The sequence below is a fragment of the Heptranchias perlo genome, chromosome 6 (assembly GCF_035084215.1).
Source record: "Heptranchias perlo isolate sHepPer1 chromosome 6, sHepPer1.hap1, whole genome shotgun sequence".
Lineage (NCBI taxonomy): Eukaryota > Metazoa > Chordata > Chondrichthyes > Hexanchiformes > Hexanchidae > Heptranchias > Heptranchias perlo.
Genome location: NC_090330.1, coordinates 57524388 through 57551065, shown reverse-complemented (window position 1 = coordinate 57551065; position 26678 = coordinate 57524388). Strand labels below are relative to the sequence as shown.

At 45.2% G+C, this 26678-nt stretch overlaps 1 protein-coding gene across 1 annotated transcript in view; it reads right to left on the bottom strand.

Annotated features, from left to right (window-relative positions):
* Window positions 1-26678, bottom strand: part of LOC137323191 (deuterosome assembly protein 1-like) — a 127637-nt gene that overhangs the window by 62033 nt on the left and 38926 nt on the right. Inside the window, exons 6-7 of the mRNA XM_067986700.1 lie at window positions 21034-21267; window positions 19316-19461 (exon numbers count right to left, since the gene is read on the bottom strand). Coding sequence (XP_067842801.1) covers window positions 19316-19461; window positions 21034-21267 — 380 coding nt within the window. The remainder of the gene's footprint in view (window positions 1-19315; window positions 19462-21033; window positions 21268-26678) is intronic.

The following is a 26678-nucleotide window of genomic DNA, read 5'->3' as shown; positions in this document are numbered from 1 at the left end:
CGGGTGTGCAGGAGTCCTCCAGACATATGCTGAAGAGGCAGTGGGACGAGGTAAATGCTGGGAGCATCACACCAAGCACATGGATGCAGTGCAGGAAGAAGTTCAATGGAGAGGAAGGGACTGATTAGGAACAGTCAGCATGGTTTTGTGAGAGGAAAATCATGTCTCACGAATTTGATTGAGTTTTTTGAAGGGGTAACCAAGAAGATAGATGAGGGCTGTGCAGTGGACGTGGTCTACATGGACTTTAGCAAGGCCTTTGACAAGATACCGCATGGTAGGTTGTTACATAAGGTTAAATCTCACGGGATCCAAGGTGAGGTAGCCAATTGGATACAAAATTGGATTGACGACAGAAGACAGAGGGTGGTTGTGGAGGGTTGTTTTTCAGACTGGAGGCCTGTGACCAGCGGTGTGCCTCAGGGATCGGTGCTGGGTCCACTGTTATTTGTTATTTATATTAATGATTTGGATGAGAATCTAGGAGGCATGGTTAGTAAGTTTGCAGATGACACCAAGATTGGTGGCATTGTGGACAGTGAAGAAGGTTATCTAGGATTGCAACGGGATCTTGATAAATTGGGCCAGTGGGCCGATGAATGGCAGATGGAGTTTAATTTAGATAAATGTGAGGTGATGTATTTTGGTAGAACGAATCGGGCCAGGACCTACTCCGTTAATGGTAAGGCGTTGGGGAGAGTTATAGAACAAAGAGATCTAGGAGTACAGGTTCATAGCTCCTTGAAAGTGGAGTCACAGGTGGATAGGGTGGTGAAGAAGGCATTCAGCATGCTTGGTTTCATTGGTCAGAACATTGAATGCAGGAGTTGGGATGTCTTGTTGAAGTTGTACAAGACATTAGTAAGGCCACACTTGGAATACTGTGTACAGTTCTGGTCACCCTATTATAGAAAGGATATTATTAAACTAGAAAGAGTGCAGAAAAGATTTACTAGGATGCTACCGGGACTTGATGGTTTGACTTATAGGGAGAGGTTAGATAGACTGAGACTTTTTTCCCTGGAGAGTAGGAGGTTAAGGGGTGATCTTATAGAAGTCTATAAAATGATGAGGGGCATAGATAAGGTAGATAGTCAAAATCTTTTCCCAAAGGTAGGGGAGTCTATAACGAGGGGGCATAGATTTAAGGTGAGAGGGGAGAGATACAAAAGGGTCCAGAGGGGCAATTTTTTCACTCAAAGGGTGGTGAGTGTCTGGAACGAGCTGCCAGAGGCAGTAGTAGAGGCGGGTACAATTTTGTCTTTTAAAAAGCATTTGGACAGTTACATGGGTAAGATGGGTATAGAGGGATATGGGCCAAGTGCAGGCAATTGGGACTAGCTTAGTGGTATAAACTGGGCGACATGGACATGTTGGGCCGAAGGGCCTGTTTCCATGTTGTAAACTTCTATAATTCTATGATTTGACACGAGTGGTCAAGGTGAGTGCGTTCAGCTGTCACGTGGCATATCCCACCAACTGCACCAACTCATCCACTGCTTCACGCACTACATCCCGTCACCCACCTATCAACAAACTCTCTGAATCAGTACGCAACCCTGAAAATCAGATGCTGCATCTCACCCTCACACATTACCACTTTTGCAAGCCGCACATCCACAACTTACAGGTCTTACACACTGGCAGCTATTCAACCATGACAGCCAAATCACCCAAACATCTTGCAGGACACTTACTGACACACTTCCCTCCTTCTTGCAGGAAAAGGTGGTGCACAACAGTGGCAGCAGGAAAGAACTGGGAGAGGACAGGCGCGCCTACACGTCCTCACCCCCATGGAGGAGATAGTGCTGTCCATCAGAGGAGGCAAAGGAAGATGATAGTGATGATGCAGACACACCATCACTCGATCTTACACTCGAGGCCACCAGCTCAGATACTGACACTATGCGTAGTTTAGAGGCTAGGATAGAGGAGAGATCTGCAGGTGGTGAGACACCGGGCACAAGTGCGCAAGAGTCGGGGTGGTGGGGGGGGTGGGGGGTGGGGAACGGATACCACAGGTGCCAGCTTGTCAGAGGCTGAGGTCACACACTAGTTCTGCTGCAGAGGAGACAGATGAGGACTTCGATGGGCTGGGCTACAGAAGAAGTCTGATGGGCGTACACAACCAAATGCTTGGGGCACTGGAAAGCCTGCCAGAAAGCCTGCGCACAATGTCAAGGGGCATGGAGGAGTCCAACTACAACTTGGCACAGGGCTTTGCACAGCTTGGAGCCCATCCTTTCCCACATGGAACAGGTGGTCACCTCCATCAGCACACCTGTGGAACCCACCATGATGCAGCGTCTGATGACCGATGTCACAGCTTCCATTGGAGCACAAACATCTTCCATCCAAGGTCTGGCTGCTGCATTTGAAGCTCAGACTGCTGCGTTCCAGGCTCAGACTGCTGCTATCGTGGCTCTGGGTTCCACTGTGGAATGGAGCTTTCAGGGATCACAGCAGTCCAGCAATCTGTTCTGCAGCAGATCACCAAGATTGCTGAGGCACCGCCCCGGGACAGTGGCAGTGGCACCATGAAAGATAAACCTGCTGTCCTCTCTCAGGATGACAGCATTCCTGCTCCCACCCATGCCACTCTGCCAGTGCTCTTGTTGTTGCCTGTCAGCCAGCCAGGCCAGACTGCTGCAGCCCATGCCGAGATGGTGCAGTCTGAAGCCGGGCCCTCCCGGCCCACAGCTGCTCGAGGTCGTCCTCCACGGTCATCTGCAGCCTCCTCCATAGAAGGTCAGCAGCCTTCCACCACCCATGATCCAGCCACTGGGGAAGCACCTCGTAGCAGCACTAGGAAAGATAAAGGCACACGAATGACAGGCACTAAGGGAATGCGCAAGGGTGAATATTCACCACATTTTATTGCAATGTTTAAACCAGATTGCTTTGGGGGAGATGGTTTATCAGGGGAAAGCAGCAAGAGCCAAGTTAGTGGCACCACGGGTGGCACTGCTGCACAGGAGGGGAGGAAGAAGAGTTGCAGGGCTATAGTGATAGGGGATTCGATTGTAAGGGGAACAGATAGGCTTTTCTGCGGCCGCAAACGTGACTCCAGGATGGTATGTTGCCTCCCTGGTGCTAGGGTCAAGGATGTCACGGAGCGGCTGCAGGGCATTGTGGAGGGGGAGGGGGAGGGTGAACAGCCAGTAGTCGTGGTCCATATCGGTACCAACGACATAGGTAAAAAAAAGGGATGAGGTCCTGCAAGGTGAACTTAAGGAGTTAGGAGATAAATTAAAAAGCAGGACCTCAAAGGTAGTGATCTCAGGATTACTACCAGTGCCACGTGCTAGTGAGTATAGGAACAGGAGAATAGACCGGATGAATGCGTGGCTGCAGGGATGGTGTAGGAGGGAGGGATTTAGATTCCCGGGACATTGGGGAAGGTGGGACCTGTACAAGCGGGATGGGTTACGCCCGAGCAGGACCGGGACCAATGTCCTCGCGGGGGTGTTTGCTAGTGCTGTTGGGGAAGGTTTAAACTAGAATGGCAGGGGGATGGGAACCTGAGCGGGGAGTCAGAAGGGAGCAAAGTTGAGAGCAGCAAGAGAGGGGAAGACCCGGGGGAAATTTACAATTCAAATAGTACAAACAGTTGTTCAAGAACAAGTGAAAGTGAAAAGCGTAGAGCAGCAGAAAAAAAGTGTACTTTAGGCACTACAGATAAAGTGAAAACTAGAAGGTGTAAAGCGATTGACCCAGCATCAAAGCTGAAGGACAGGCTCGGGTGTGTGGCCCAACTAAGAGTTCCATATACAAACGCACAGAGTATAAGGAATAAATTAAATGAACTACAGGTTCAAATTCAAATTGGAGGGTATGACATGATAGCTATTACTAAGACATGGCTGCAGGATGGTCAGGATTGGGAACTAAATATACCGGGTTATAAGGTCTACAGGAGAGGTAGGGAAAATGGAAGAGGGGGAGGAGTAGCCTTAGTGATTAGAGATGAAATCACTTCGATGATAAAGGAGGATATAACGAGAGGTAAGCAGCCAACAGAGACCTTATGGGTTGAATTGAGAAATAGGAAAGGATCTAAGACTATAGTGGGAGTTGTGTATAGGACCCCTGGCAGCAGCTCTCAAGTGCTGGATTATACAAATGCAGAGATTAGACAAGCGTGTAACAAAGGTATAGTGGTCGTAATGGGGGACTTTAACCTTCACATAGATTGGGAAAAGCAGACTAGCAACTGTCAGAAAGGTAGTGAATTTCTTGAGTGTGTCCTGGATAGTTTTCTACAGCAGTATGTCCTAGAGGCAACAAGGGGGCAAGCCATACTAGATTTAGGAACGAGTAATGAACCAGATTTAGTTAACAGCTTAACTGTGCGTGAACATCTATCCAATAGCGATCATAACATGATCGAGTTCAATGTAGTGTTTGAAAGGGAAAAAAGTGAGTCAGCTGCTAAGATTCTAGACTTGGGTAAGGCCGACTTCAATGGGATGAGACAGAGACTGTCCACAGTAAACTGGGCAAATCTGTTAATGGGTAAAACGACTGATGATCAGTGGGAAATGTTTAAAGAAACATTCAACGTGATACAGAATCGGTTTATACCCCTGAGGGGCAAGAACTCGACTTGCCAAAAAAAAAGCCATGGACAACTAAAGAGGTAAGGGACAGTATAAGATATAAGGAAAGGGCATACAAAAAGGCAAAAAATGGCACAGATCCTGGCGAATGGGAAAGATACAAAGATCAACAAAGGGTCACAAAACAGATACTAAGAGCTACAAAAAGAGAGTATGAAAAGAAACTTGCAAGGGATATCAAAACCAATACAAAGAACTTTTATAGTTACATTAGGAAAAAGAGGGTGGTCAGGAGCAGTGCTGGACCCTTAAAAACTGAAAGTGGGGATATCGTCATTGACAATGGGGAAATGGCAGACATGTTGAACAATTACTTTGCGTCAGTATTTACAGTAGAAAAAGAGGATAGCATGCTGGAAATCCCAAGAGAACTAATATTGAATCGGGGACAGGGAATCGATAAAATTAACATAAGTAAAGCAACAGTAATGAAGAAAATAATAGCACTAAAGAGTGACAAATCCCCAGGACCAGATGCTTTCCATCCCAAGGTTTTAAATGAAGTAGGTGAGCGCATTGCAGATGCCTAACTATAATCTTTGAAAGTTCTCTAGATTCAGGAACTGTCCCTCTAGATTGGAAAATTGCACATCACTCCGCTTTTTAAGAAAGGAGAGAGAGAATCCAGGGAATTATAGGCCAGTTAGCCTAACATCTGTTGTGAAGAAAATGCTGGTGTCTATAATTAAGGATAGGGTGACTGAATACCTCGAGAATTTTCAGTTAATCAGAGAGAGCCAGCACGGATTTGTGAAAGGTAGGTCGTGCCTGACAAACCTGACTGAATGTTTTGAAGAGGTGACTAGGGTAGTGGACAGGGGAATGTCAATGGATGTTATTTATATGGACTTCCAGAAGGCATTTGATAAGGTCCCATATAAGAGACTGTTAGCTAAGATAGAAGCCCATGGAATTGAGGGAAAAGTACGGACTTGGTTAGGAAGTTGGCTGAGCAAAAGGCGACAGAGAGTAGGGATAATGGATAGGTACTCACATTGGCAGGATGTGATTAGTGGAGTCCTGCAGGGATCTATCTTGGGGCCTCAATTATTCACAATATTTATTAACGACTTAGATGAAGGGCATAGAAAGTCTCATATCTAAGTTTGCCGATGACACAAAGATTGGTGGCATTGTAAGCAGTGTAGATGAAAACATAAAATTACAAAAGGGATATTGATAGATTAGGTGAATGGGCAAAACTGTGGCAAATGGAATTCAATGTAGACAAATGAGAGGTCATCCACTTTGGGTAAAAAGTTAAAAACAGTGGATGTCCAAAGGAACTTAGGGGTTCAGGTACATAGATCATTGAAGTGTCATGAACAGGTGCAGAAAACAATCAAGAAGGCTAATGGAATGCTGGCCTTTGTATCTAGAGGGCTAGAGTACAAGGGGGCAGAAGTTATGCTGCAGCTATACAAAACCCTGGTTAGAACGCACCTGGAGTACTGTGAGCAGTTCTGGGCACCGCACCTTCGGAAGGACATATTGGCCTTGGAGGGAGTGCAGCGTAGGTTTACTAGAATGATACCCGGACTTCAAGGGTTAAGTTACGAGGAGAGATTACACAAATTGGGGTTGTATTCTCTAGAGTTTAGAAGGTTAAGGGGCGATCTGATCGAAGTTTATAAGATATTAAAGGGAACAGATAGGGTGGATAGAGAAAAACTATTTCCGCTGGTTGGGCATTCTAGGAGTAGGGGGCACAGTCTAAAAATGAGAGCCAGACCTTTCAGGAGTGAGATTAGAAAACATTTCTACACACAAAGGGTGGTAGAAGTTTGGAACTCTCTTCCGCAAACAGCAATTGATACGAGCTCAATTGCTAAATTTAAATCTGAGATAGATAGCTTTTTGGCAACCAAAGGTATTAAGGGATATGAGCCAAAGGCAGGTATATGGAGTTCGATCACAGATCAGCCATAATCTTATCAAATGACGGAGCAGGCACGAGGGGCTGAATGCCCTACTCCTGTTCCTATGAATAGTATCAGTTTGTTTGAATCATTTCACGTGTAAATCTATAAATTACGAATTTGTATTTGATGGTGGTTTTCATTTCTGCGATGAGCCGAGGGAGGAAGCAATGTGTAATCATAAGGAGGACGATTTGATGGTCATGTGGGAGAGGAAAGGTAAGGCGTGTAGGACTGTTGGTGAATGGGGAAGTCTTGTTGAGGTTACTGGTATCGCTGTTTAATCATCTGATCATGCATAGCTCTGACAAACAGGGTCTGTCTACATTGTTGCCTCCCTGCTTCTTCCTCCACATCTTCCTCCTCCTCCTCTGCCTCTGCCTCTTCCTCTTCCTCTTGCTCAGGTTCTGGCTGGATAGGTGGTGGCAAGGGCTGTTCCCTCATAATCACAACCCCTCAGATAATGAAGCACTCCGTGCCCGCATGCAGCAAGACCTGGACAACATCCAGGCTTGGGCTCATAAGTGGCAAGTAACATTCGCGCCAGACAAGTGCCAGGCAATGACCATCTCCAACAAGAGAGAGTCTAACCACCTCCCCTTGACGTTCAACGGCATTACCATCGCCAAATCCCCCACCATCAAAGTCCTGGGGGTCATCATTGACCAGAAACTTACTGGACCAGCCATATAAATACCGTAGCTACAAGAGCAGGTCAGAGGCTGGGTATTCTGAGGCAAGTGACTGAACCTCCTGATTCCCCAAAGCCTTTCCACCATCTACAAGGCACAAGTCAGGAGTGTGATGGAATACTCTCCACTTGCCTGGATGAGTGCAGCTCCAACAACACTCAAGAAGCTCGACACCATCCAAGATAAAGCAGCCCGCTTGATTGGCACTCCATCCACCACCCTAAACATTCACTCCCTTCACCACCAGCGCACTGTGGCTGCAGTGTGTTCCATCCACAGGATTCACTGCAGCAACTCGCCAAGGCTTCTTCGACAGCACCTCCCAAACCCTCGACCTCTACCACCTAGAAGGACAAGGGCAGCAGGCACATGGGAACAACACCACCTGCACGTTCCCCTCCAAGTCACACACCATTCCAACTTGGAAATATATCGCCGTTCCTTCATCGTCACTGGGTCAAAATCCTGGAACTCCCTTCCTAACAGCACTGTGGGAGAACCTTCACCACACGGACTGCAGCGGTTCAAGAAGGCGGCTCACCACCACCTTCTCAAGGGCAATTAGGGATGGGCAATAAATGCTGGCCTCGCCAGCGATGCCCACATTCCATGAATGAATAAAAAAAAGTTGTGCAACGTGCAGCAGACAACAACAAATCTTGATACCCACTCTGCTGAGTACCGCAGGGCTCCTCCAGAGCAGTCTAGGCAGCGGAAGTGTTGCTTGAGGACACTTATGGTGTGCTCTATGATGTTCCGTGTGGCAGCATGACTCTCATTGTACGCCTGCTGTGCACGCGCGTGTGCATTCCAGACCGAAGTCATGAGCCATTTCCATAGGGGATAACCCTTATCACCCAGTAGGCAGCCTTTGACTTGCCATGCTGGTTGAAATATAGGTGGCACATTGGACTACCGCAGAATTAAGGAATCATGACTGCTGCCAGGATAGCAGGCACTGACCTGCATGATGCACTGCTTGTGGCTGCACACCAGCTGCACATCGAGGGAGTGGAATCCCTTTCTGTTCGTGAATATGGCCAAGTTCAGATGTGGAGCATACATGGCAATGTGCGTGCAGTCAATGGCTCCCTGCATCACGGGGAAACCAGCAATCTGAGCAAACCCTCATGCTCACTCCTGCTGCTTGTCTCTGGCAAGAGGGAATGAGATGAATCTGTTTCTGAGCACGTACAGAGCCTCAGTAACCTCCCTTATACAGCAGTACACTGCAAACTGCGAGATGTTACTTATATTTCCAGCAGCAGCCTGAAAGGAGCCAGAGCCATAAAAATCAAAGCGCTGCGGTTACCTTGACAGCCACAGGCAATGCTGTCCTTGCCCTGCTCTGAGGCTGCAGTTGTGGCTGCAGCAGTTGACAAATTTCAGTCATGACCTCTTTAGTGAACCGCAGCCACCTGATGCAATGGTTGTCGCTGAAGTTGAAGCAAGAGAATTGGTCCCTGAAGGCCCTCGTTGGATATGGCCTCCTGCTGAGTGCCCTGCGCCTTCTCTTCCTCCTCCTTCTTCTAGCAGCTTGTCATGCTGTGTGTGGCCTCTCTACATTCTCCCAGTCATGTTCAATTCCCACAGGAAGCACTAGCAGCCACCCATATCTGAAAGCAGCTTTGGTCAGCACACTATTTTAAATGCCACTAACATTACTGCAAGACCAGCCAGGCCACTCTCTGTAGAATACTGCAACTTTCTCCAAGTATAGGAAACTTCCAAAAACACGTACAATTGCACCAGCAGCCAGAATAACTAATCCAGCAACTAACTTGTAACTCCTGCATAATCCCTTTAAATAGCACTGGTGGGGGGGTCCTTCATGTCGTTTAAGTCTTGTTCAGCTGTGCAAGGTTAAGGCAGTGCGTTGGCTGGTGCGTGGAGTTCCAAAATGCTGCCAGCTGCTTCAAATCAGCATTGCACACTGATTTACATCATAATCTCCCTACTCTACACGCTGCCAGCAGTCAAGTTAGGTGCGCATGCACAAACCCCTTTACCAAGATGGCATCCTGCGCACTTCACGCCAGAAGTGTACGCGTGCACTTGAACGTCATTTTTGAGGCTTAGGAGTCCACGTGACGCCTACAAAACGGGCGCTACATGGCCTAATTTCACCCCTAAATCGTTCAGAGCTCCCCCAAAGACTAACTGAGTTTATTTAGACCAGGATGTTCCACATTCAACCTTAGGTCTGTGCTGAGTTAGCTAATCTCAGCTGAGGCAGCAGTCGGGGTGCTATAATTGGTCTCAGTGCCTCTATATTAGGAAAATAGACCAGGTTTCCAGCTCGTGATCACTACCCAGCGGCCCATGCTGAAAGAGCATGTGTGTAGACTGAGCTAAGGACACGATGATGCTCAAATGTGATCCCCTAGAAGTTGAATACTATTTTTAACACTAACAGTTTACAAAACAGTAATTTGACTATACTATTACAACTTCTGTTGAAGAAAGTTCAATACCTGTTTTGCACAAATCAATTTAATAGAAGAAGTTTTTTTTTTAAAATGGTCACCAAGACCACTACTGTATTTTTGAAATCTTCTGATCTAGATTTGATTCTTAGGGCTATGTTTTCCTCATTTTACTAATTTCAATGAAAAAGTAGATGCAAATATAAAACCGGGAACATTACTTTATACTCTGGTTTACTCTTTCGCTACACTTAATGAACTGTGGAAAATACAGTCTTGTATGCTCATTGAAAACTTTCAATTAGTAGAACAAGTGATATTAAATAATTGTGAGGGTGAGACAATTAAAATATGTTACGAGCAAATTTTAAGGCCATGAATTTCTACGGGTCTTCTGGTGCACTCCTGCTGTAAGTCAGGAGAAGTGTGGCAGAAGGGCCCAGGAAATACAGCGGGACTCAGATACGCCAGGTATGGGATCTTATTTGAACAGAACCTCCACCGACACAAAACAAGGTCACCTACATCTGGGTGGAGGGGACTCCCAGGCTGCTAGTTCTTTTCGCACCCAGTTGCTGATATGCCAGGTGAAACAAGGCGTTCTGGCCTCTTGGCTGAAAGAAGTTTGGCCCAACTGGGGGTCCAGGCCCAGACCCTCGAAGACGACCAGTCTGCAGGTCTGATCAGACTCCTTCACAAAAGGGCTGATACGTATTTAGATTTTTTTACATTGGGTTGAAATTGTCGGCCTTAACCCAAATGGCTGGGCTCGGCTGCTTCTCCCACCACCTCTACACTGGTGGGTGCCCGAGATGTGACCATGGTGGCACAGATTCCCACTGGCCATACATAAATCAGGGAACCTCCCACTCACCCCAGACACTTTGGCAGGATCATGAACAGAGGTTACCAGGGGGCGCATCCTTGCACTTACGCCAAGATGTCAGCTCTGTGGATTTTCGGTCACTTATGTTGTTCAGGAACATCTTCCTGTGTAAATGCAATTGAAATTGAAATTTTGTGAGATCTATTATTTTTATGTAACTAGTTGAAACCCCGTAGTATTGCACACAGGAAGTCAAGACCGAGTACAGTATTCAGGTCAATCAGGGTTAGAAGGCAAGGAGCAAACTGAATTGGACCAAGAAGGGGAAGGGAGAGAAGGAAGCAGATGGGACGATAGAAGAAGGGCAGGGGGAGGAGCGTAGAGGGGGGAAGAGGAGAGAGAGCAAGAGGAAGAAGGGAAAGGAGGAGAAGGGAAGAGAGCGAGAGGATGAAGAAGGGGAAAAGGAAGATGCTGATTGGGAAAGGAGGAGAATGGGGAAAGGAGGACAGGGGCCGAGTCACAGGGAATGAATTACAAGAAGTGATGGGAGGGGGAAAGAGAGGAGAGGTGGGAGGGAGATAGAATGGAGCGGTGGATAGAGAGTGGGGAGGTAGAGAGGGAGAGATGATGTGGAGTGAAAGAGAAGGGGTTTAGCCAGGAAACACGTTCAATGGAGGAAGGACAGATTGAGAAATGTTTGGTCATGATGGAAATAGTGCCACACATCGTGGGGTCAAAATTAGGAGAGTAAGGGAAGTGCTGGTCTGAATTTGAAAAGTCCTGCTCATTGGGAGGGGAAAATCACAAAGCTGTTCAGTTGAGGGTTGGGCCTATATAACTAAAATTTTGTTCAGCTCATAGGGCTGCAGTTGAGAAGGTATGGGAAGGGGTGATCCTAGTTTAGAAGATGCTGCTCAGTTGGAAGGGGTGGAATGAAGCTGCTCAATCAAAGTGGGTTTATGCTGCATATCACCTGAATGATGCCCAGTGGGGAAGGGGGTTGTTTCATTATTTTCTAAGGCTGTGAAGTGGAGTTTGATCTCCAAAGTTTTGCTTATATGATGCTTGATGGGTATTGGAAGTCAAATTGAGCTGCTCAGTCGATGGGATTGGGAGATTCCGAGTAGCACCAACACCTGCTCAACAGTGGGGGCAGGTTGCAAAATCACCAAAATGGTGATGGGGGAGGGAAGTGTTTTCCACTCAACATTTTGCTGCTTAACTGGGGGGGTCCAATTTTCCAAACCTCTCTGCTCGCCTGAAGTCCATGACTTCAAAGACCTGTACAGTGCCAGACAATTCACTCAGCAACTGCTAACCTCTCGTGTCAGCTGCCAAGTAAATTACCGTCTTCCATGGCCAGTGATAAGTGCCTTTTGTCCAATGATGTCCCTGAGACTCCATTCCACCCTTCTGGGATTAACATCAAAGTTTTCCAGGCTTCTGTTCACAATGGTCAGGTGTGTGCTGTAACTGGAGGCTGCCAGGTTGAACCTCTCCTTGAGCAGCAGAGATTGTTCCCGTGGAGTTGTTGGGTGCCATTCAGTAAGGACCTGTGAAGACTACTGCTGTTTTTTCACTAGTAATGTGGGCTTTTTAGATTTTTTTCCAACTGGGAAGGATATCTGGCCCATTAGTACAAATTATTTACCTTTTACCTATTTTCATAAAGATGTCTGCCATGCTCCAGTAAATGTACTAATGCAGCGACATCCAGTGGCAAATGTAATGCACTGAGAGTTCGGATAAGCAGTTCAACATCAGGTGATTGAGTACAGTGGGGCAGCACCTAACGGTACATGACCATCAATGTGTCATTTAAAGTTATGCTCACAACACCACCAAGATGCATAGCACCGTTGGAATCCTGAGACCTCTCATCATTTTTAATATATAATAGATGGGGTTGTCAATGAGAAGAAATGTTTACAAATGGTTTTGTTACACAGAGAGTTACACAGAGAGTTAATAGAATCAAAAGATAAGCAGGAATGTAATTTATTTTTTCTGTAGCTTGCTACTACTTTTCTGCAATTAGCATCCCTTTGGTGCACATCTTATTTTTTTATTCGTTCACAGGATGTGGGCGTCGCTGGCAAGGCCGGCATTTATTGCCCATCCCTAATTGCCCTCGAGAAGGTGGTGGTGAGCCGCCTTCTTGAACCGCTGCAGTCCGTGTGGTGACGGTTCTCCCACAGTGCTGTTAGGAAGGGAGTTCCAGGATTTTGACCCAACGACAATGAAGGAACGGCGATATATTTCCAAGTCGGGATGGTGTGTGACTTGGAGGGGAACCTGCAGGTGGTGTTGTTCCCATGCGCCTGCTGCCCTTGTCCTTCTAGGTGGTAGAGGTCGCGGGTTTGGGAGGTGCTGTCGAAGAAGCCTTGGCGAGTTGCTGCAGTGCATCCTGTGGATGGTGCACACTGCAGCCACAGTGCGCCGGTGGTGAAGGGAGTGAATGTTTAGGGTGGTGGATGGGGTGCCAATCAAGCGGGCTGCTTTATCTTGGATGGTGTCGAGCTTCTTGAGTGTTGTTGGAGCTGCACTCATCCAGGCAAGTGGAGAGTATTCCATCACACTCCTGACTTGTGCCTTGTAGATGGTGGAAAGGCTTTGGGGAGTCAGGAGGTGAGTCACTCGCCGCAGAATACCCAGCCTCTGACCTGCTCTCGTAGCCACAGTATTTATATGGCTGGTCCAGTTAAGTTTCTGGTCAATGGTGACCCCCAGGATGTTGATGGTGGGGGATTCGGCGATGGTAATGCCGTTGAATGTCAAGGGGAGGTGGTTAGACTCTCTCTTGTTGGAGATGGTCATTGCCTGGCACTTATCTGGCGCGAATGTTACTTGCCACTTATCAGCCCAAGCCTGGATGTTGTCCAGGTCTTGCTGCATGCAGGCTCGGACTGCTTCATTATCTGAGGGGTTGCGAATGGAACTGAACACTGTGCAGTCATCAGCGAACATCCCCATTTCTGCCCTTATGATGGAGGGAAGGTCATTGATGAAGCAGCTGAAGATGGTTGGGCCGAGGACACTGCCCTGAGGAACTCCTGCAGCAATGCCCTGGGGCTGAGATGATTGGCCTCCAACAACCACTACCATCTTCCTTTGTGCTAGGTATGACTCCAGCCACTGGAGAGTTTTCCCCCTGATTCCCATTGACTTCAATTTTACTAGGGCTCCTTGGTGCCACACTCGATCAAATGCTGCCTTGATGTCAAGGGCAGTCACTCTCACCTCACCTCTGGAATTCAGCTCTTTTGTCCATGTTTGGACCAAGGCTGTAATGAGGTCTGGAGCCGAGTGGTCCTGGCGGAACCCAAACTGAGCATCGGTGAGCAGGTTATTGGTGAGTAAGTGCCGCTTGATAGCACTGTCGACGACACCTTCCATCACTTTGCTGATGATTGAGAGTAGACTGATGGGGCGGTAATTGGCCGGATTGGATTTGTCCTGCTTTTTGTGGACAGGACATACCTGGGCAATTTTCCACATTGTCGGGTGGATGCCAGTGTTGTAGCTGCACTGGAACAGCTTGGCTAGAGGCGCAGCTAGTTCTGGAGCACAAGTCTTCAGCACTACAGCTGGGATGTTGTCAGGGCCCATAGCCTTTGCTGTATCCAGTGCACTCAGCCGTTTCTTGATATCACGTGGAGTGAATCGAATTGGCCGAAGACTGGCTTCCGTGATGGTGGGGATATCGGGAGGAGGCTGAGATGGATTATCCACTCGGCACTTCTGGCTGAAGATGGTTGCAAACGCTTCAGCCTTGTCTTTTGCACTCACGTGCTGGACTCCGCCATCATTGAGAATGGGGATGTTTGCAGAGCCTCCTCCTCCCGTTAGTTGTTTAATTGTCCACCACCATTCACGACTGGATGTGGCAGGACTGCAGAGCTTTGATCTGATCCGTTGGTTGTGGAATCGCTTAGCTCTGTCTATAGCATGTTGCTTCCGCTGTTTAGCATGCATGTAGTCCTGAGTTGTAGCTTCACCAGGTTGGCACCTCATTTTTAGGTACGCCTGGTGCTGCTCCTGGCATGCTCTTCTACACTCCTCATTGAACCAGGGTTGATCCCCTGGCTTGTTGGTAATGGTAGAGTGAGGAATATGCCGGGCCATGAGGTTGCAGATTGTGCTGGAATACAATTCTGCTGCTGCTGATGGCCCACAGCGCCTCATGGATGCCCAGTTTTGAGCTGCTAGATCTGTTCTGAATCTATCCCATTTAGCACGGTGGTAGTGCCACACAACACGTTGGATGGTGTCCTCAGTGCCAAGACGGGATTTCATCTCCACGAGGACTGTGCGGTGGTCACTCCTACCAATACTGTCATGGACAGATGCATTTGCGACAGGTAGATTGGTGAGGACGAGGTCAAGTAAGTTTTTCCCTCGTGTTGGTTCGCTCACCACCTGCCGCAGGCCCAGTCTGGCAGTTATGTCCTTCAGGACTCGGCCAGCTCGGTCAGTAGTGGTGCTACCGAGCCACTCTTGGTGATGGACATTGAAGTCCCCCACCCAGAGTACATTTTGTGCCCTTGCTACCCTCAGTGCTTCCTCCAAGTGGTGTTCAACATGGAGGAGGACTGAATCATCAGCTGAGGGAGGACGGTAGGTGGTAATCAGCAGGAGGTTTCCTTGCCCATGTTTGACCTGATGCCATGAGATTTCATGGGGTCCAGAGTCAATGTTGAGGACTCCCAGGGCCACTCCCTCCTGACTGTATATCACTGTACCGCCACCTCTGGTGGGTCTGTCCTGCCGGTGGGACAGGACATACCCAGGGATGGTGATGGAAGAGTCTGGGACGTTGGCAACATTCTGACTGCAACTAACTGACATCCACAATTGCTGCACAGTGCTAAATACAGGCATTCCACTGGGCTTGCCAATGGTTGTCTTGGAGGAGAATAGCAATAAGTAGATAGAGATAAGCAAATACATAATGTTTCCAAAGCTACTGGGACATTCAACGTCATCCCTAGGAAGGCAGTGGTGCCCAACAGGTCCATGCCGGTGTTTATGCTCCACACGAGCCTCCTCCCTCCCTACTTCAACTAACATTATCAGCATATCCTTCTATTCCTTTCTCCCTCATGTGTTGATCTGGCTTCCCTTTAAATGCATCTATGCAAGTCACCTCAACTACTTCTTGTGGTAGCAAGTTCCACATTCTAACCACTCTCTGGGTAAAGAGAGTGGTTAGAATGTGGAATTCCCCATTGGATTTATTAATGACTATTATATTTATGGCCCCTAGTTCTGGTCTCCCCCACAAGTGGAAACATCTTCTCTACTTCTACCCTATCAAACCCTTTCATAATCTTAAAGATCTCTATCAGGTCACCCTCAGTCTTCTCTTTTCTACAGAAAAGAGCCCCAGCATGCTTAATCTTTCCTGATAGGTATAACCTCTCAGTTCTGGTAAATCCTAGTAAATCTTTTTTGCACCTTTTCCAGTGCCTCTATATCCTTTTTATAATATGGAGACCAGAACTGTTCACAATACTGCAAGTATGGTCTAACCAAAGTTCTATACAAGTTTAACATAACTTCTCTGCTTTTCAATTCTATCCCTCTAGAAATTAACCCCTGTCTTTTGTTTGCTTTTTTTTATGGCCTTATTAAACTGCACTGCTTCTTTTAGTGATATGTGTATCTGTATCCCTAGATCCCTCTGCTCCTCTACTCCATTTAGACTGTTATTATCCAAGCAGTATGCGGTCCCCTTATTCTTATTACCAAATGTAGTACCTCACACTTATCTATATTGAAATTCATTTGCCAATTACACGCCCACTCTGCAGGTTTATTAATGTCTTCCTGTATTTTGTCGCAGTTCTCCTCAGTATTAACTTTATCCCCCAATTTGGCGTCGTCCGCAAATTTTGAAATTGTACTTCCAATTCCCGAGTCAAAATCGTTAACGTAAATGTCTTTATATCTTTTTTTATCTCTTCTAATGCCATGACAACTATGTTAGACTCCCTGGTAAACACTGAAGCAAAGTAATTATGTAATATTTCTGCCATTTCGCTGTCATTACGTGTGAGTTTATCATGTGTATCCCTTAGTGGCCCTATCCCTATCCTAATTTTTCTATTGTTATTGATGTGTCTGTCGAATACTTTACTATTTCTTTTCATATTCCTTGTTAATTTCATTTCATAGTTTATCTTTGCCTTCCTAATTGTTTTTTATACACTTCTTTCACAACCTTTTCGTATTCTCTTTTGTCGTCCTCTCCTTTGTTGCCTATTGACCAGAAACTTAACTGGACCAGCCACATAAATACTGTGGCTACAAGAGCAGGTCAGAGACTGGGTATTCTGCGGCGAGTGACTCACCTCCTGACTCCCCAAAGCCTTTCCACCATCTACAAGGCATAAGACAGGAGTGTGATGGAATACTCTCCACTTGCCTGGATGAGTGCAGCTCCAACAACACTCAAGGAGCTCGACACCATCCAGGACAAAGCCCGCTTGATTGGCACCCCATCCACCACCCTAAACATTCATTCCCTTCACCACCAGCGCACTGTGGCTGCAGTGTGTACCATCCACAGGATGCACTGCAGCAACTCGCCAAGGCTTCTTTGGCAGCACCTCCCAAACTCACGACCTCTACCACCTAGAAGGACAAGGGCAGCAGGCACATGCGAACAACACCACCTGCACGTTCCCCTCCAAGTCACACACCATTCTGACTTGGAAATATATCGCCGTTCCTTCATCGTCACTGGGTCAAAATCCTGGAACTCCCTATCTAACAGCACTATAGGAGAACCTTCACCACACGGACTGCAGCGGTTCAAGAAGGAGGCTCACCCACCACCTTCTCAAGGGCAATTAGGGATGGTAGCCATGCTAGCCTTGCCAGCGACGCCCACATCCTGTGAACAAATTTTTAAAAATGTATTTAGCGTATGTCTTTTTCTTTAGTTTCAATTTCGCCCTTATTTCGTTATTCATCTATGGTGTATCATTACTCGCTAGTTTGTTCTTGCTTTTTAGTGGGATATATTTATCCTGGACTCTATTGATTTCATTTTAAATGTTTCCCACTGCTGTTCTATTTCTTTGTTTGTCAGTAATTTTTTCCAGTTTATTTTCCAGAGTTCCATTCTCATCCCCTGAAAATCTGCTTTTGTCCTAATTTATTACTTTGGTTTTTGTCTTACTCATGTCCTTCTCAATCTTTATCTTAAACCTTATTTTGTTGTGATCGCTCTTGCTTAGATGTTCCCCTATCCTTACTTCTCTTATCTGTTCTGGTTCATTTCACATTTCTAGATCGAATGTTAAAGGAATGGAGGATACATGCAGGAACTTAAGTGAGACATGATGGGCTCCATAAGATAGGGCGGGGCAAGGCGACGCAGAAATTTGAGAATGGGAATGAGAATTTTGAAATTGACATACTAGGGCACATGAAGCCAGTGGAACTTGCAGAGGACGGGAGTGCTGGGAATCTGGGACTTATTCCGGGTGAAGACATAGGCTATGACATTATGGATGAGTTGAAGCTTGTGGAGGGTTGCTGCGAGGAGGCCAATTAGAAGGGCATTGGAGAAGTCAAGCGATAAGGTATGAAAGCATGGACAAGAGTCTTGGTAGCAGAAGATGAGAGCTGGGGCAGAGATGGGCAATTTGCAACAGTGGAAGAAAAGAGATTTGTAGCAAAGCAGATATGGGGAAGAAAGCTGAGCTTAGTGTCACATTGCTTAGCTGGCAGCACTCTCGTTTGAGTCAGAAGTCTGTGGGTTGAATCACTACTTCAGGATGTGAGCAGATAATCAAGACCAATACTTCTGTGCAGTTCTGAGGGAGTGCTATATTGTTGGAGGAGCCATCTTTCACATGAGACATTAAATTGAGGCCCCATCTGCTTGTTCAGATGAATGTAAATAATCGCATGGCACAATTTAAAGATGATCAGTGAGTTCTCCCTGTGTCCTGACCTACATTCCTCCCTCAACCAACATGACCAAAACCATATTAACTGGTGATTCATCTCATTTGTTGTTTTTGGGACCCTGCTGTGTGTAAACTGGCAGCTGGGTTTGCCTACCTAGCAATAATGACTGCACTTCAAAAGTACCCTTTTGGATGTGAAGTGCTTTGTAATGTCCTGAGGCTGCAGGGTGGCTGTTATATCAGGAAGGTGATGGGGATGAGATTTGGGATCTGAGGGGGACAAGGGCATCAAAGGAGGAGGTGAGAAAACAGACAGAAGTGTTTATGCTTTTGCAGGGTGAGCCAGAGGCTGGGCAGGTCAGAGTTAGAAAAGGAGCAAGAGAGCATGTTTTGGAGTAGTTTTTACCCAGGGGCATAAAGTGATGGCAGAGCAGCTAGGGATACACAAATGAATGGAGATAAGAAAGTAGTCAGAAGAGCAGGCTAGGAGGACACCCGCCAGAAATCGGTGGTCCTTCTTTAAATATCCAGATCGGGCTTTGATAACATCATGGAGGAAAATCCTGTCCAAGATCTTTATTTAACTGAAAATATGACTTCTAGTTTTCTCTTGTACAGATACCACAGAGGCAGCAGTAGAGGCGGGTACAATTTTGTCTTTTAAAAAGCATTTGGACAGTTACATGGGTAAGATGGGTATAGAGGGATATGGGCCAAGTGCAGGCAATTGGGACTAGCTTAGTGGTATAAACTGGGCAACATGGACATGTTGGGCCGAAGGGCCTGTTTCCATGTTGTAACTTCTATGATTCTATGATTCTATAATTAAAAAAATTAGACACAAGTATAATTTTAAATTGTTTTGCAGAATATGCACTGTGACAGTTTGCTAACCTGTGCAAACTTACCTAATGATGCTATCTTGTTGCATGATGGATCCTTTGACCCTGGCTAGCTCCTTCCGCAATTGTTTTTGCTCCATGTCAGTCACTTGCAGTAGATCATCCCGTGACTGCAATTCAATTTGCAGCTCTGCAAGTTCTGATTCCATTTTCTAGATACACAAAAAAAATATTTGAAGCAGTTCACCACCCCGTGCTGCAAGATCAATAATCTTCAGCTTTTAGCACTTAATATCTCATTTACTTTACATGACTGCCTCCGATGGAAAACATGCCTTCAGAGGTAATAGTGTACAGCAAACACAGGTAAGTAGATTTTTGCCCGTCACCAGAATGCACTGGAAAATCACAGGCAGAATCCTTCATTGAAATCAATGGATGGAAAAATCGCAGAATCAGACCCACTATTTTTCAATATTCATTTGCAAGGGGCAATATACTTCACCATAGGCGACAACTTGGAAAATCTACCCTAGAGACTCTAGTGTCATTGGAGACATCAAGACTCCCTTTGAGAAGGATTGTTACCTGGTATCTCCAACCACTGAATTCTCCCATTGGCAAATATAAACATTGGCTGCCAGTGGTAATAAGGTTGGGTCTGCTATTTTAAGTCTGGTTGCAGGCAGGCTATCTTCCAGCCTGCCCATACAGACCACTGATGTGCCATGGGCATTGTTGGCCTATACAGACCTTCACCAGACATCAGCAGCTTTGTGCTAACTGCATGTGTGCAAAGCTTAAATTGAGATTCACACATGCACAGTTTGTTCTAGTTGCATTCATAACTTTGGGACAAATGCACGTCATGTATACACAGTTATTTGTTGTTGCTGAATTCACCCCGCAGAATAACTGGGGCAAATTTCACTGCAATGGAACCACTTCCAATGGTATTGTGGCAATGTGCACTGGAGATGTTGGATTTGGATTCAAAACTGCAATTCCCCATGTAGCAAATTCTCATTTGAAAAGTGAAGTCTGGTCACCTACCTCTTGTGAGAAGAATATATGATCAAAATTGGGGAGTGAGGGAAGAAAGGAACACAGGATCAAGGAACATATAATTTTGTGTAAGCATATTGTCCAAATTAGTTGATTATTTTCACTAAAATATTTTATTGTACAGTAATTGCTAGAATAAAATCAAACTGACCCCAAAAAACAGAAACCAACACAAAAATGTCAAACGTTGCATTTAATTAAGATAGTAACTTCTAAAGTTTATTACACTTTCTTAAATCTATCATTATTGTTTACACTGGGAGCAATTAATCTTTAGAACTTGCATTGTTAGCAGGTTGTAGTTAGGTCTGGCTTGTGAACAACAGCATGGTATTACCAAAGGTCACTGTTGCTGCTTATCATTCATCACAGGTGTAACACCAATGCTTCTGTGGCATCAACAGCACAGCTAGGCAATCATATCAGTGATAGAAATGAAGACGTACTGATTATACTTGTTTTGAATGCATGGACTAAATGCAGAAATGACTGTTGATCTTGCTTTGTTGAACAACTGATGGGTTAATCTCACTAATTGAAAACAGACCATATATAAAGTGCTTGCTTAATACATTCTAGAAAACTTGGTCCTGACCAACTACTTTTTTTGAAAACTATTGGGATGTTTATTTTCCTTTGTTGTGACTGTTCTTAAGAAGTAAAAGGACAGTACATTAGTACAATATTTCAACTAGTGTTTACCTGTATCCCTCAAATACCTGGCATCTCCTTTGGTAACATTTAATTTCTTCCAACAGATTTTGCTGCTCCTCCTGGTGCAATTCCTCATTAGTGGTCTTTTGCTCAATAGTGACCTTAAGGTGTTCAATTGTGTCCTCATCACTCCTGATAGTGTCTTGAGCACACTCCATACAACTCTTTAAGTACTTGATTTCTGATTCACACAGCTCTATCTGCTTCCTGCTATTCCAGTAGGTATCAGAACTTTGGGGCTGGTGCTTTGGAAGCAAATATCATCAATTAAAATTCTCAGTTGGAAGGATAAAAATATGCTTGCTCTAAAAAAATGCCCAGCAAAAGAGAATGAATCCTAATTTTTTGACTAAAACATCTTGACAATAACAAGGAGAGAAGCAATATACACAAACTACTGCAGCATAACTTGTTACAAAGACTGTAACAAGGTTACTCTCGCGAATAAAAACCAACATGATACCCATTCAATGAGCTGGCAAGCATCTCGTACAAAAACTAAAGTGAAGTCCCACTAAAACAAAATGTACACATTATTGGACACAAAATCCTACAGAGCATACACTCAGTCAGAAAACCACGGTAACACTCAGCAAAAGAAAGTCTCATTCTTACTTTTTCTGTATTACATATATCTAGCATATGACAAATAAAAATTCAATAAAAAGTCTCAAACATAAAAGAAAGCACTGATCCTGATGACGACAAAATTATTTACAATTCTGTTATTACTTTTTCAACATTTAAACCCTAATTTTGCAAGGCTCTGCTAGCAATGTGGAGCCTCGATATGCCTCACAAAATCAGGCACAGGTTAGTATGCCCGAGTCAGAATGTACTGCCAAGAAAAGTGCGAAATTTTTGGAGGCTTCACTGGTACTCTTAGATTTGGATGAGGAAGAGCAGCTCTTACAGGAACAAGAAAGGCAGGTGTGACTATACCTTATGTTCTATATACACACCCAGGACCTGTATTTACTGGACCAATCAGTTTCAGAGGACACCTATCTTTGCCGCCGATGCTTCACATAGGACATTCTTATCTTTGAAAAACACGAGCGATAGAAATTTTATATGCAAAGGCAACACTTCCATAATTTTCCCTTTGGAAAAAAGGCATCTGATTGACAATGCACAGGTGACAGAGCACCCATGATTGCAGAGTATTCTACACAGCACCCATGCCCTGTGGAGTATGCTCTGGAATGACAAATAGAGCAAACCTCCTCACACCCACCTCATTCACAACATATCCACTTTGGTGAATGGAGGTTTATAAACAATAAACCACTTGTATTGCAGGTGAACTAACTAACTCATGTCTGCAGTGCTTGTGAGCCATGCATCTCGTCCCACTGAGTGACTTATTTTCAATAAATTATTGGTCCTCATTATAGATCATATATATTATACAGTACAATGTTCAGTTATCTGCTGTTGGAAAAATCCTGAAATTATATAGTAAAAGTTACATGATGCGAAATACCTTCAGCTCCGATGTCACCAGCATTTTAATTATTGTTTCAAGTAGGTCACACCACCACTCCCATACTTGGTGCACCTGTTGTGTAATTTTAAGAAAACTTTTTTTTTTTGAGTGCATTCAAAACTAACTAAGGAACAAATATCTGGCAGTCAGCTTAAGCCAGCAACCATTCAATGTTGCACCTACAGTGATTTATTTCTAACAAATGATTTCCATACATATCACATCTGACCTGTTTTTGAAGCTGAACAAAACTTTCATGTGGTTTATCTGGGCTAGCTAGAGACCAAACGTATGCCATAAGCTCCTTCAATTCCCCAGATATTCAGGTGTGTTCAATTTATATTCCTAGTCCTACGTTTAATTTAAAGTGGACTTCGGGATGAACCTTTTCCATACCATTTACTATCTGATATACCTCTATAAGATTGCCTCTCATACGCCTACTATCCAGGCTGAGAAGCCAAAATTTCTCTAATCTTTACTCATAGCAAATGGGGATCAGCCTCATGGCTCTTCTCTGCACTTGACAACTCCCTTGTTTCTTGGTGACCAGAAGTGGAAACAGAACTCAAGATGTGGACTGACCAGAGCACTATATAGTTTGATCAGGACTTTATCTGACTTGTATTCCATTATTCTAGCTATATAGTTCAACATTTTTCTTGCTTTGTTGATTGTTGCTCTACATTAGCTGAATATTCAGTCTACTAAGACTCCTGGAGAGGGAATTCTCCTCTCCGGGGTGGCAGGGCAGGATTTCCACCCACCCCAACCAATCTTCCTGGGTTGATGCTCAAAATATGCATGGCAGGCTGATGGGATTTCCTTCCTATGCACAATACTTTATACATGTCTACATTAATTTTCACCTGCCTTTGTTCAGCTCATTCACATATTTTGTTAAGCTCATTTTGTAATTTCTGGGCTGTCTTTTTCTGTTCCACTGTACTCAGAGCTTGGTATCATCAGCAAGTCATTGTTGTAAATTAGAAACGGTAGTGGTCCCAACGATGAGCCCTGGAGCACCCCGCTCAGTATTCCACCCCCACCCCCAACCCTGACATTACTCTTCTAACCAGTAGTTATTGTTTTCTACCCTTCAGGAAATTTCTTATCCATAACCAAGTATTTCCCTGAATCCCCACATCTTTGAGCTTAATTAGTATTCTTTCCTGTGGAACTTTATCAAATGTATTTTGGAAGTCTAAGTACACATCGTTGGGTTTACCACAATCAACTTGGGTTCTTACTTCCTCAAGGAAATCAAGGAGGATGGTCAGGAAGGATTTTCCCTATCTAAAATCATCTTGACTGCGGTTTAATAGGTTGTTTTTGTATATATATTCCTCAAGTTTACTCCTGATAATCGATTCCATTACTTTATATGGACATGAAGTAAGACTAATGGGTCTGTAGTTGCTGGTGTATATTTTGTCACCTTTTTTGAATATGGGTATCTCATCAGCCTATTTCCAATCTACTGGTAATTCCTCAGTGCCCACTGATCACTCATAATGATTGTCAGTGCCTCACAAGTCTCCTTGCTAGTCCCTCTAAACATGGATTAATTACTACCTAACTCTGACAATCCATTTGCTTTAAGCCCTTTCAGTCTTTCTAGGATTTCTATCTCATTTATATCAAAGACCTGAATTTTGACTTGGTACTCTTTTTTGCGGGGGGGGGGGGGGGGAGGGGGGGCGCACGTTGTTCATGTCTTCCTTTGTGAATACGTCAAGGAAGTAATCATTCAGAATATTTACTATCTTGTACTCATCCTCAGTTTCAAGCCTATTTGCATCTTCTGGTGATCTGACCTCTTCTCTGGCGGTCCTCTTGTTATTGTAGTACTGAAAGGATTTTTTATTGTTATTGTTTTGCCTCTGCAGCTATTCTTGTTTCTGGGTCTTTCTCTGGTCATCCTTTTAATTTTTGCCAGATAGCCTGCCCATTGACTACAGTGTGCTCCCTACATACCAGACAATCTGCACATGCAGCATTTGTGTAAGTGTTTAAATGATTTGACCTCAGATGAGGTGAGGTCTCTGGTAATGGTGCTTTGTGGCTGAAAAACAGGGTCCTGCTGCCATCATGATGGGACCACTGAATCTGTATGTTACTGAACTTCATATATTACCACATAATTCTGAATATTACTTGGTATAACCTATGCACTTTTTGGCTCCGCTCAATCCTCTCCTGTTCTTTTTTATGTTTTAAAACTGCTAGTCATTGGCAGTTTAGGAAGAGTGCCCCATAAATTGCCTGAAGGGTGCCTTCGAGATTCGTAAGGGAAAGCCCTGTAAACTGCTTGAAATCTACCTAAAATGGGGTTTTAGCTTGAAAGTTGACCAGATACGATGGAGTTCAGCTATTGAACTGAATGCAGAGAAAAGGCTTTTAGCTAACACAAGCTCTCAAATAGTTCGAACAATGGAAGTTCCCAGGTAATCCTATAAAACCACTAAATTAATTACACCAGGAAGATTTGTGTATACACGAACCATTCCTTAATGGTGATAAAAACCATTTGGAAATCTCAAACCACTTAGATAACACCAAATGGAAAATAAACATATCACATCTCTCTATTTGTGTGAAAAAAATCTCAGAGAAATGCAAGATGGATCAGTAGGGGGCTCACAAAAACTGCAGACACAAAGGGGGTGATTTTAAAACAGAGCCGGGAAGGGGGCGGGAAGTCAAATTGAGGTCGGGAAACCCATTAGTATGGGTTTCCCGGAAAATCGTAAGGACGCCTTTTATTTTTTTTTGTCGGCTTCCCGTCCAACTGACCGGCTGATTAATAGGCTGGTCTCAGTCAGACGGGAGACCAGCAGGGAGAGGACATCATCAGGTAAGTCTGCAGGTAAGTCTTTGTTTATATGGATGGAGGAGAGGGCATGGGTGGGCACAGGTGGGCATAGATGGGCACGGGGTCGCGAGTCATGGGGAATGGTCACCGGGGGGGGGGGGGGTTCGGGATCGGGGGTCATCGCGGGGGTCCACGATCGTTTGAGGGGGAGGATCGGGGGTCAGAGGATCGGGGGTCAGAGGATCGGAGTGGGGGAGGAGGATCGGAGTGGGGGAGGAGGATCGGGATCAGGGATGGGAGGATTTGAGTGGGGGGGGAGGATCGGGGTCAGGAGATCGGGGTGGGGGGGGGGGGGGGAAGGATCGGGTCGGGGGATCCACGATCGTTGTGGGGTCGGTGCAGTTAGGCTTGTTGGGCCTGGGGGAAGCACTCCCTCTCCTCCGGGCACACAAGCTGTGCCTTTCTAGGCACCTACCTGTTAGTCTCGGGCCTTCTCGCCTCCTTTCACGAGGCGTAAAACAGAAGGCATGGGAATCTCGGCCCCCTGGGGTTGAAATCGGGAATTGGTGAAAAATGGAGGCCTGAAGCCTCCTTGAAAGGTTTTAACGCCCGACCCGCCTCCTGGGAGCAGGCTGGTTGCCCGCCCCTCGTCCCGCCCTGGTGAAAACCGGAAATGGGCGGGTTGGAGGCAGGTCTGAAATGATGGCAATTTTCAATTAACCCCCGCCCCCCAACCCACCCGTTTTTTAATTTGAAAATTGAGCCCAAAGTCTGTCCCATTCCAAGGAAAGCCATGCTCTAGTGACACAATGATAGTGACAGCTCTCCACATTTAACAGGTTTGATGGACAGAAGGGGGAAGCAATAACTTGAATATATCTATTCATATCTACTAAGTATTCATGTACCCATCTTTAACCTTAAATTGTGATTTTCTAAGCAAATAATAGTCTTATAGTGCATGACCGGTTGACTGACTGTCTTTGATGATTTGGTAAGAAAGAGTTAATTCATTCACTCAGTAGCTTGCGGGTATCCTAATCGAGAGATAGAAATTAAAACTTAAATTTAATCCGAACTAGTTAATGTAAGGCAAGCTGATTCAGGCATCACTCACTCCTAGACAGTTCCGTGCAAAGTTGTACCGAAACACAGCATTCTTACAGCAGCCTGGGAGCAGATACTTTGTACTGAATAATCTTTTCAGTGATATTCTACATGGGTTAAAAGACTATTGGATGTTGTTCTCAAAGAGATGTTGCAAAACTTGTAAAACACAAAATGAAGTGACCGAGAACTTCTGACAAGAACACAAGTACCTCTATTGTAACATTTAAGATTATATG